Consider the following 12,009-nt stretch of genomic DNA (forward strand, 5'->3'; position numbering starts at 1 on the left):
CCTTCCTTATCCATAAGTTTGTCATTCCAGTATCAATCTACTCATTTATGGCTTAAGATAAAATCACCAGTCCTCATACTACCCTCCTTCTTCTTAACAAACACGACAGGAGCACCCCACTTGGAAACATAGGACGGATGAAACGTTTATCAAGAAGCTCTTGGATTTGAGCCTTAAGCTCTCTCAACTCTAACACCACAGGAATACACTCAATAGAGGGACGATTCAACCTCAACATCCCGTATATGAGCCAATTACGTCAAACAATTCTGCCCCACCAGTTTCCTACCACGCATGAAAGATATGATCTTAACTGACTTAGGCTTGTACCCCCTTCCCACTCTAACTTTTCCCTACCCGAGATCTTTAGAGTTACCGACTTAATATTACAATTAAGCCCGGTATAATAGGGGGACAACCAAGTCATGCCTAAGGTTATATCAAGTCAGTCATATCCAACATAACCAAATCAACCCAACTCTGAAAATCCATAAACACAACAGGACAACACGATATACATGAGTAACTATGACTGACTCTTCCGGGTAGAAACATGGATGGGGGCATCAAGTATATCACAAACCACATTAAATCCCAATGCAATTGAACTGAGACATACGAATGAGTAGAACCCGGATCAAACAAAACAATAGCCATCCGAGCACAAACAAGAGTAACTCTTGTGACCACTGCATAACACCCTCAAACTCGTTCTAACCTAGAAAAACTTAAAACTGAGCCCTGTCCTCTTGACGGGCAACCTCATTGCCTGGCTGCACTACTCCTCTAACTGCATTACCATTTCCCCGGCCTCCATGGCCTCGTTCATTTCTTCCTCATATGTCGAGGTTCTCCACAATTTTAACATACCTTATAACTTATATTCGATTGCTGAACATTGAATTAGATCGAAGGGGTTAGTTCGAGTATAATTCGGGGTCCATAATTGTGACTAGGGAAAACATGGGAGACAGGGCTGAGATTCTGTCTCGCACTGTCCCGCTCTGGCGGGAGGAATCCTGCACTGGCGGCCTCGCGTTAACGGGAAAAGTCCCGCCCCAGCGACCAAAACGGAAACAGAACCCATGCCAATAATTTTTCTGGGGTTCTTTTCTTTTCTAGATTCCACAAAGGTTCCCAGCTTAACTTAGCAATTTTAGAATAATCCTCATAACTAGGATAATTATTGTCTACCCCAGTTAATCCCACGATACACGAACCAATTCATTCTTGTTAATTCAGCACCACAATCCACACATCCCCAGGATACACCCAGACACTCACACGGTCCTTCGTCAAGATTTTTCTTTCACAACGAGTTTTACAATACTCAAGTATTTACAACTTGCATAACTTCAACGACCAGGCCAACGTATTGAACATATCAAAGTTCAGACACACATTTATTGTGCACATAATCACCTCATCACATTCAAGCGATTACAACTTCACATTCACAGTTAATTCAGACAACCAGAAGCACGCATTCAAAGTTTCCAAGATAGAATTCACAGTAGGTTCAAAATTTTAATTAATTATTTTGCTCCATGGATGACCATTCCTGATCATCCATGCATTCATACCACCCCTAGGACCAGATAACAATTGGAACCTTCTCAGTTCCAATTTACCTTGCTTGTGTTCCTTCAGTCGTAATCACGACGTCTAGTTCACTTTGTTGAGATACCAATTGAAATCGGGAGATACCAATTGGACTCAAATCATACCACAAGCGATAATATTAGCTAGCGAGCCCCACAAAACTGCTAATTTCAATCATAGAACTTGGTCGAACCTAATTCTTAACGCCCTCAATATTTAACTGATGGTAACCAGATCTTAAATCAATCTTAGATAAAACCGATGCACCTTGCAATTGATCAAAAGGTCATTTATCCGAGGCAATGGATACTTGTTTATGCCTGAATGTGTCAATCGATCCAGTTAGTTATGCCGGAATGTGACAATCGATCCGAGTTAGTTATGCCGAAACATGGCAATCGATCCCATATTTATGCCAGAATGTGGCAACCGATCCCATATTTATGCCGGAATGTGGCAACTGATCCAATTAGTTATGCCGGAACGTGGCAACCGATCCATTAAACACACCACAATCACGATCACAATCACAAGTATATCCTCAAGATCATACATTTAAGTCATGATTTCATGGAAACCATCATTCATCTATCTCATTTACAATTGGGGTGATCAATAATGCAACATTTGCATATATATACAAGTATCATAATGAAGCAAGAACAAACATACATCACACAATCATAGAATCACAACTATCACCTACCTCAAATCCAAGCTTGAATCCCCTAAGGCACTTGAATCTTCCCTTTTCGGATTCTTCCCGCTTGTTCGTAGTCTAAAAACATACATAATAACACGAGAATCAATAAACAATCACTAATTACCTGAATTACTAACAATTCTATAAACCCTAGATCAAACCCATGATCCCAATTATCCAAATTAGTGTTGTTTCCACCATAGAATCTATAACAAAATCCTCCCCCATCACTATTCACCCATTCTATTATGTTCTACGGATCAAAAAACGGATTCGGGAAGTGAAAAGCTAACCTTTAGCCTCAAGAATGGTGAAAAATGAGTAGGAGTCGCCTGAGGTTGGTTCCTTAGCTCTAAAAATCAAAAAGTGCCATATAAAGATATTTTGGGGTTTATTTACGACTTTAAGTCGCATCTGGCCCGCCACAGCGGCCCTCACCTCGCTATAGCGGCACCGCCAGAGCGACCAAACCTCTGCTAAGGCGGCTTGCACGAACCAGTGAGCTCTTTAAAGAATTCCAAAATCCTCATTTCACAACACACCATCATCCCATGACACTCAGAAAATACATGTTCACACTAAGATCTGTTTCGGGAGTTCTACTCACCCAAATTCAATTTCGTAAAGTCGTACAAATTTCTTAACGACTTATCTAACCACTCATGTAATCAAAATCATAAATAAGTCACCCAATCTCTATGAGATTTCCCTATACCTCATTTAGTTTGATTTCGTCCAAATCTGGACTAGGTTAGGAAATCTCAAGTTACTACGAAAAAGTTTTCTAGCCCCAATTCTTTCGCCATTGACTTTCCCCTAATGACGGAATCAGGACATTACAATAGGTCACGATTCCGAGTCTAGGTTAGGTCCCCACATTTTATTTTATAAACATAAAATTGTCATTTATATTACGAGAAACTCATTTTTAACAACGGCCTTTTAACAAACGTAACATTTTATTTTTTTAACTTCTACTAATAAAATTGATTAATATATTGATTTGTCTTAAAAAAGAAGAGTGAAAGAAAATTCAACTCATCAAATCAAATCTTTTCAAAATGCTAGGTGTACTCAAGTAGTTCTTTTAGACTTGAACAACTAATAATACCATTCTGTCGGTTCCTGTTCGTTATATTTTATTTTTTGACTAAAATTTTTTGATATGCGAATAAATTTATTTTCCATGAATTTAATAATTAAAGGTCTGAAATAATTGATGAGGAAAAATTATTAATGATTAGATTAATTAATTAAATTTTATTTTCTTAACTTCTACTAATAAAATTGATTAATTAATGGATTTGGCTTAAAAAAGAAGTGTGAAAGAAAATTCAACTCATCAAATGAAATCTTTTCAAAATGCTAGGTGTACTCAAGTAGTTCTCTTAGACTTGAACAATAAATAATACCATTCCGTCGGTACCCGCTTGTTATATTTTATTTTTAGACTTAAATTTTTTGACATACAAATGTTGCTTCCAATTGCACACGCAAGTGTACGCGGTCGCACAAGTAATATAATGGCTCTTAAAAGAACCGGATTATCAAACCCAAAGGACTTGTCAATTAATTATTCTTACTAAATTATATTAATTCTAATTATTTATTTAAGGGGGAGGATTTCAAAGATGAATATATATTAGCTAAACTAAAAAAAAGATAAAATAACTAAAAATCAATTAACTAAAAAAAGATAGATGTTTACACAATCAATGAATGAATCGATCTAGGATTATAATTTAACTAACAATCATGTTTAGCATCAATTACATCAACTTATTTGATTATCTAGTTATTGATTCACAAGGTTAAATGTATGATCATGGTATTCCGACCTCTAATCACCTACGATAAATAACACCCTAACTACATCGTTGAGCGAGGATATGATGGATTAAGTATCGAGCATTACTATTTCTTCCTGTATAGTGACCAAACATGGTTTCTAGGTATATCCCTATCCTAGATACAAATTAACCCTAAATATTAAGAGAAAATCATGCTCCTTATATTTCATGTTCTATCCTCTTATTCCTCTCCCGAGTTCAACTTGGACAATGTATTTATTTCAATGGTGATCAATCATGAAATACGAAAAATAAGAACATAAGAAAGATTCATATGATAATTAACATTAACCCAATGAAAATTTAATAGATTACAATCATCTTGTCGCCACAACCCTAGAACTAGGGTATTTAGCTAGTCATAATCCAATAATCGATCAAACAATGTTCAAATAACATACAAAGATCGAATGGAAAAGAGTTTAGGAAAGAACCCTGAAAATGGTGAAAACACTCTCCCAAGTCGTCGTTCTTCAAAACCCAGCAAAAGAAGAATTAATAAAATAAAATAATGACCTATTTATACTAAAAGTCAAAACAGCCAAAACTGGGCACAAGGGGTTCGACGCGGAGGTAATCTCTTATTTTGTTCTGAGATAATTTTCTCTTCTCCGCGACGCGGGAGCTACACGGACCACTCTGCCTAAATCTTGATTTTGTGAATTAATTCAGGACACCCTCTCCACGACACAGAGATGGTACGGAGCACTCTGCCTTAATCTTGGATTCGCAAATTAAATTATCATTTCTCTCTACGACACGGAGAGGATATGGATATGCCTTAAATGACATTCCTCCAGCTTCTTCCTTGCCCTCTTTTGCCTTAGATCTTTTGTGTTCCTCCATTGTCCATTTTCGAGCTCTTTTCTCCAATTAAGCTTACCTACACAACTAATCATGTTGGTTAGCTCATAGACAACCAAAAGAATCAATAAATCTATAAATGAACACATATTGAATTGAAACTAAGCTTAAATGTGGGCATAATTAGCTTTGTAGGCATATAAATATGCCTAAGATCACTACCCCACACTTAGAGCTTTGTTCATCCTCGAACAACTTACGAACTGCTCCTAGACCTAGACTCACTACTATGGTATTTGTGCATCCACTACTATCTTCCAAGGATCTGTACCCAGTTAACACAAGCATGTTTTTATTTAGAATATTCATGACTTCTGTAATTGACTTGACAACTTTTAGCAACCAACACATTCAACAACATGTGCACCATTACATATCACTTATCCTTCATACAACAAGTGCCCTTCACTCCAAAGAATAGTCCACACACTCAATTCAACAACTTGAATATCCTTTAAGGCCTATGCAAACAAGGTACACTCTCACTCAACAACAACATCAAACATGTATGCACTGAGAACCATAAGCTTGCCCATTATGTACATCTCTACTAATAAAGTGTGTTATGCTCAAAATCAAACATGACTTGTTCTGGTTGTAATGTAGGCTTAAGGTAAGGGAGGATTCATTTAGATAAAATTAGTGACTTATCCTCCCTGATGCACTGTTTTCAACTTTCCTCTTACATTTACAACTTTTTCTTTTTGTTAACCCCCTCTTTTTTCATAAGTTTCCACCAGTGTTACCAACCTTGCCTTTATTTCTTATTTGCCCCTTTTTTATTTTTTATTTTTGACACTCAATAATAGCCACCCTTGCCTTAAAGATTTCTCTCGAGTTAAGTGCACAATGCCTTTGTAAGGGCCAGGGCCATCATTTAGGTAAGCACTAAGCTAGCCAGCTGCAACTTAGGTTTTTAACCTTAGTCAAAGTGCACAATGTCCTAAGGACCAGGGCAAATCTCAGATTCATTCTCATGGGGTATACAATTACTTCCTCTTTTCACTCTTCCCCAACCAACTACACAATTCCACCCTATTTACTCTTTCCGCTACTTTCACTTTTCCTCCTAATACAGTGCATTAAGGATTTGGGATCAAAGCTAACAGTATTAATAAAAGGGATTCGACTTTATTATGTGGGTTAGAACAAAATCAAGGCTAAAAAGGCTCAATTGGGCTACCAGGGATATTCTTTCTGAACAGGCTACAATTCAAGACAATTCAAAGAAAGCCTGTTATCATCTTTTAAGCACAACAACACTTGTATTTCACTTCAATAACAACCTGGGCAAGTTCTAGACTCAGATGCATTCATGGATATCATCAAAAACTCACCGCTCATGGCACAAGTTATACTCAGAATGGATCAATCACAACACACAATCATATCATGCACAAGGTTCAGATTAAGCTTAAGTTGCACATTCAAATCATATACAAGAATTCAACTGTATTCATACATCAATTTCAACTATGCTTATCATACATATTCCTTCTAGACTTTCAGCTTCAGCACAACCAATCCTAAGACTTAATGATGAAATTGCCCTTAAGATGGTCGTCATCCATCTATCATTGGGTAGCTTGACTCAACTATGACTACAGACTCAATTCTATAAAGAAAAAAAAATCTTTTTGTATTTTGTACGGTTCAAAGGGACTACCCTTGCACAAAGAATCGAAAACAACCTCCAAGGAACCCAAAATAAAAAAAACCAAAGACAAAATAGACTCAAACAATGTTCAACAATAGAAATATATGTACAGATCAAATATGTTTGTCACCCTCTCCCCACACTTATACAATAGCACTGTCCCCAGTGCTTTACAAAAAAAATTAGAATAGTTCACAAGGTAAGGTGAAAACACTCCCTGGTTAGTTTTCCATCGCATCGCCCCCATTGACCTCATCATCCGCATGTGCGGGGTCTATCTCCAACTCAGAGTAAGAATCCACGTTTGAGCCAGTAGCGCATTTCGACGTCGCCAAACTGCATATCAGTAGAAGCATGACAGCCATTCTGGTGTCTTAGCATCTCCAGGCCGTACATCCTCACCATGATAAGCTCATCTCTCCTATGGTGCTCAGTCGTGGTGAGAATCGGGCCAAACTCAGTATCCGGCCCCTTGGCCTGAGTAATGTCCACCGGTGCTGGATATAGGGGTGCCATGTTGTCTACATGCTCCTCAAGGACACCTGCAACACGACACATTTTTGTAATCAGACCACCAAACACATCCCTGTGCCCTTTGTGAGCCCTGACCTTCCACATAGAAGATTTTATGATGGCTCTGATGTTCAACTCTGTGCTAGTCATCAATGCATAAACCAGGCACACGCGGTCACGAGTGATATCAGTGTAATGTAGGCCCGGGATCAGACAGTTCATCACCACATTCAGCCAAACACGTGTCTCTCGAAGCATGTGAGCGTAGGGAAGAGATTGATGCTATCTCTTCCCACTGTACTTAGTCCATTGAGCCATGGATTGTGGCCCGCATATCATGTGTCGAATGGCCTGGTATGGAGGGTGTATGTTCAACCATGTCAGCACTAGTGGGTCTGTGTCCTGTGCTGTACCTAATATATCATTAATACCTGTGGGTGTGATGGGTACATTCCTACCACGGACTGTCACATAGTGGGACCGTGCCTCGGGCACCCAGCTGGAGTAAAACTCCCAGACCATGTGCAAGTTGCACTCCTCCGGTTCAGCAAAGACGAACTCCATACCTAGCCTAATTCACCTCAGGATCTGTGGGAACTCACGTGCCAGACTGTCCCTATCGATACACACATTTGAGAAATAGGAGGCCTCGGTGAGTTTCTTATACCAAGCCTTCTCTTCTTTGGTTACAACTTTAGCTCCAAATCACCTAGTTTGGCCTCTCAAGACCGCATGTGCTAGTGGAACATTCCCACTTCGAGAACGTTTCTTCTGGCTTGACTTCTTTGCCGGATCTTCTTGAACTTGACATGATGACCTGCAAATATATAGACGAAGGTCAGGCCCAATGACTACAAAATAATGAGAAAAATATGGGTGGTGTGCGGACATCACTCCACACTTAGTTCAATGCAGTCTCATCTTAGGTACTCAGACTTCCCAAAATTGACCAACAACATACTCAAGTAGTTACCAAGTTCATCAAACTGGATAGGCATCACAATATTAGTTACAACCACGAAACAATTAGGAAGTGTTACTCAAGACTTCACACAACTAATAGAGACCCCTGAGTACACACTATCACCCAACAAACATCGCCTAGCAACAGTAATCCTTCACACATTGTTCGCCAAAATATTATCTACTTAAGAATTTGACACTATAGGTATCCAATTTGCAAGGAAAGCATCTTTAAGTACATATTAGACTTTCACTAGTCGAGGCAATCAAACCCCCATACTACCTCTAAATTCAAGCAAACAACTCAATTCACTTCAAACTCTACATCAATCATTACCCATTTAGACAACAATCTCTCACGAGCATGCATAACCCATATATCTTTACCCCATGCTAGAACAACAACAATGAATATTAAGTGATTTTTACTCAATAATTCGAAATCACCTATAACCATAATATCGCCTAACGCATCAACATATGATTAACCAAGGCATATTACACTCAAGGAATCGAGCATACCCATACACAAATTGACAAACATTCCCACATACTATACCCTATCAATTCAACCCAAGAAACATGCAACAATGTATTTCTACTCAGACTTTGAAACACACAGACCAACACGAAACACACGATATTGACAACAGAAAACACACTTCCCAAATCCCCAAAAGTCAAGAAACCAACAACCCATGTCAAGACATCTTCAACCTTTCCCAGAATCGCAAGAACAAAACAAGAGCACATACATGGCGACACGGAGTTGTAGAAAAATGGAGAAGAGCACGGAGGGTGTAGCTGCGCGACCCAGAACTACTTGAAGAAATCGCAGGGGTGAAGGGAAGGGAGAAAATTGTGGTGAATTTAGTGAAAAGGGGAAAGGATGGGCAAATTAGGGGGAGAAATCGGAGTTAAACGGGTTGGGGTCGGGTAATTTCCAAAGAAAACGGGTAAAACCCAGTTATTTAATGAAAAACAAAAATTACTCACTTGGGGCGTGACACGGGGTGGGCACAGAGTCCACTGGAAATTTAATTCCAGGCGAGGCCAATATTTGGCCTTTTGCTCCGCGTCGCGGGTCTATTACAATCTTGCCTTCTTTTTTGACGTAAAAGTAACTTACCATCGAAATCAAAATTCTAGGTCCCCTTCGCGACGCTCCCAATACCCGGAGTCCTCTGCCTCAAATGGTATCAGGCGAGGCAAATTTTTTGCCCCGCCTCGACGACGCGCTCCCTACACGGAGTTTCCTTGGGCGAAATTTCGTTATCCTGCACATTATCAACTCATCACCCATTAGTAAAAAAATGATGGGTTGCCTCCCATCTAGCGCCTTAGTTTTTGTTGTGGCACGACGCATATTTTTTGTAGTTTTTTGAATATATCAATTTTTTTCTAATTCCTAAGAACTAAAATAACAAAGCAAAATAAAATAAAGCCTATCTATTACAAGGGGTCACGGGTTGCCTCCCGTGTAGCACCTGATTTAACGTCGCGACATGACTCATCTCATGACTCATTTGTCATTCAATGTGAGCGCTTCAAGCTCACGATCCACAACATTCCCGAAATAGTTCTTGACCCTTTGACCATTCACAAGGAAAGTACAACTCTTATCCTTGTTTCTTAACTCCACAGCACCATGTTGAGTAATCCTTACCACTTCAAAAGGACCACTCCACTTAGACCGAAGCTTTTCGGGAAACAACTTCAACCTTGAATTGAATAGCAGCACTAGTTGACCAGGCTCAAAGGTTTGCGACACAATATGCTTGTCACGCTACCTCTTGGTCTTCTCTTTATACAGCTTAGCATTTTCATAGGTGTGAAGCCTAAATTCTTCCAGCTAGTGTAGCTGTGTTATTCACTTCCTATCGGCTAACTCAGCATCTAGATTTAGCTTCTTGATTGCCCAATATGCTTTATGCTCCAATTCAGCTGGTAGGTGACAAGCTTTCCCAAACACCATTCGATAAGGAGAAGTCCCTATCGGTGTCTTGTATGCAATCCGATACGCCCACAAGGCATCATCTATCTTGTCAGCCCAATCTTTTCTTTGGGCATTCACAGTCTTTTGGAGGATCTGTTTGACCTCCCTATTCGACACTTCCACCTGCCCACTAGTTCAGGGATGATATGATGTAGCCACTTTGTGTCTCACTCCATATTTGGCTAACAAATTATGCACTGAATTATTAATAAAGTGCATACCTCCATCACTGATCATAGCCCTTGGAGTTCCAAACCTGGTGAAGATGTGTTTTCAGATGAACTTCACAACCCTTTTGCATCATTGGATAGTAGTGCAACTGCCTCCATCCACTTAGACACGTAGTCCACTGCGACTAGGATGTATTGATTACCACGGGACGATGGGAATGGTCCCATAAAGTCTATCCCCCAGACATCAAAGATCTGAACCTCCAGTATATTGCTCAATGGCATCTCATGCCTCCTCGAAATGGTTCCCATCCTCTGACACTGATCACAACCTTTCTCAAACAAAGCAACATCTTTAAACAGAGTAGGCCAAAAGAAACCAGATTGCAATACCTTATGCGCAGTTCGTTCTCCTTCGTGGTGTCCACCATATGGTGAAGAGTGACAACTCTCCAACACTTGTGTCACCTCCTGCTCAGCTATACACCTTCTTATCATCTGATCATGTCCATGCTTGAATAAGAAGGGCTAATCCCATATATACAAGCGTGCATCATACTTCAGCCTCTGCTTCTGATGTGTTGAGGCCCCAGGTGGAAATAAACCACTCACCAGAAAATTCACAATATCAGCATACCAAGGCACTCTAGCAATGTCCAAAGTAAGCAATTGCTCATCAGGAAACTCTTCACGAATCTGCCCCCCATTCTTCACATGAGTTGAATCCTCCAGTCTAGACAAATGATCAGCTATCTGGTTCCCAGTTCCCTTCCTGTCCTTTATCTCAAGATCAAACTCTTATAGTACCAGAATCCACCTAATCAGTCTTGGCTTCACATCCTTCTTGTTAAACAAATATCGGATCGCAGCATGATCAGTGTAGACTATAACTTTGGTTCCTACTAAGTATGATATAAACTTACCAAGTGCGAACACTAATGCCAGCATTTCTTTTTTAGTCACAGTGTAATTCGATTGAGCTGCATCAAGTGTCTTGCTCGCATAGTAGATGTAATGGAACATCTTCTCTTTTCTCTGCTCAAGTACTGCCCCAACAGCTATGTCACTGGTGTCACACATAAGCTCAAAAGGAAGCTCCCAATTTGGAGCAATCAGAATATGAGCTTCAATCAACTTCTTTTTAGCAGCTCAAATGCCTGCAAACACTTTTCATCAAACACAAACTTCATCTCTTTCTCTAACAGGCTGCACATAGGTCTTGCAGTCTTAGAGAAGTCCTTGATGAACCTCCTGTAAAACCCAACATGTCCCAGGAAGCTTCTAACTCCCTTTACTGTGATGGGAGGTGGCAACTTCTCAGTAACTTCCACTTTAGCCTTGTCAACATCCAGCCCACACTTTTGGAGATTTTGTGCCCCAACACAATCCCTTCTCAAACTAGGAAGTGACACTTCTCCCAGTGTCACGACCCGGGAGCACCCCCTAGTCGTAACCGGCGTACTCGACCTCGAAGAGGTCTAATACAAGCCTCTTAGCATTCATTCATCGCATAGACACCAAAACCATAAGGAATTAAAAACTTTCTTCACACACGAAGATACTTTCAATAAATAGCAAGCGGAAGACTTTCTAGACTTTATACAATATGTCTCAAAACCATCTAATACCTGAATATAACATTGGGACTAAGCCCACTCAAAACTTAAGCAAATACTAGAGAGACATAAAAA

General features: G+C 39.7%; 2 protein-coding genes across 2 annotated transcripts in view; both read right to left on the reverse strand.

The window, feature by feature from the left end:
- Window positions 1–9,674: 9,674 nt before the first annotated feature.
- On the reverse strand, window positions 9,675–10,375 carry LOC125851819 (uncharacterized). The gene is made up of 3 exons (XM_049531551.1): window positions 10,370–10,375; window positions 10,027–10,271; window positions 9,675–9,873 (listed from the first exon to the last, which is right to left on the reverse strand). The coding sequence occupies exons 1-3, from the start codon at window positions 10,373–10,375 to the stop codon at window positions 9,675–9,677; spliced, it is 450 nt and encodes a 149-aa protein (XP_049387508.1).
- A 57-nt stretch (window positions 10,376–10,432) lies between these two features.
- Window positions 10,433–12,009, reverse strand: part of LOC125851820 (uncharacterized) — a 6,840-nt gene continuing 5,263 nt past the window's right edge. Inside the window, exons 5-8 of the mRNA XM_049531552.1 lie at window positions 11,476–11,676; window positions 11,242–11,413; window positions 10,931–11,115; window positions 10,433–10,816 (exon numbers count right to left, since the gene is read on the reverse strand). Of these exons, the coding sequence (XP_049387509.1) occupies window positions 10,433–10,816; window positions 10,931–11,115; window positions 11,242–11,413; window positions 11,476–11,676 (942 nt within the window). The remainder of the gene's footprint in view (window positions 10,817–10,930; window positions 11,116–11,241; window positions 11,414–11,475; window positions 11,677–12,009) is intronic.

This window comes from Solanum stenotomum, unplaced genomic scaffold, assembly GCF_019186545.1.
Source record: "Solanum stenotomum isolate F172 unplaced genomic scaffold, ASM1918654v1 scaffold30210, whole genome shotgun sequence".
Taxonomy (NCBI): domain Eukaryota; kingdom Viridiplantae; phylum Streptophyta; class Magnoliopsida; order Solanales; family Solanaceae; genus Solanum; species Solanum stenotomum.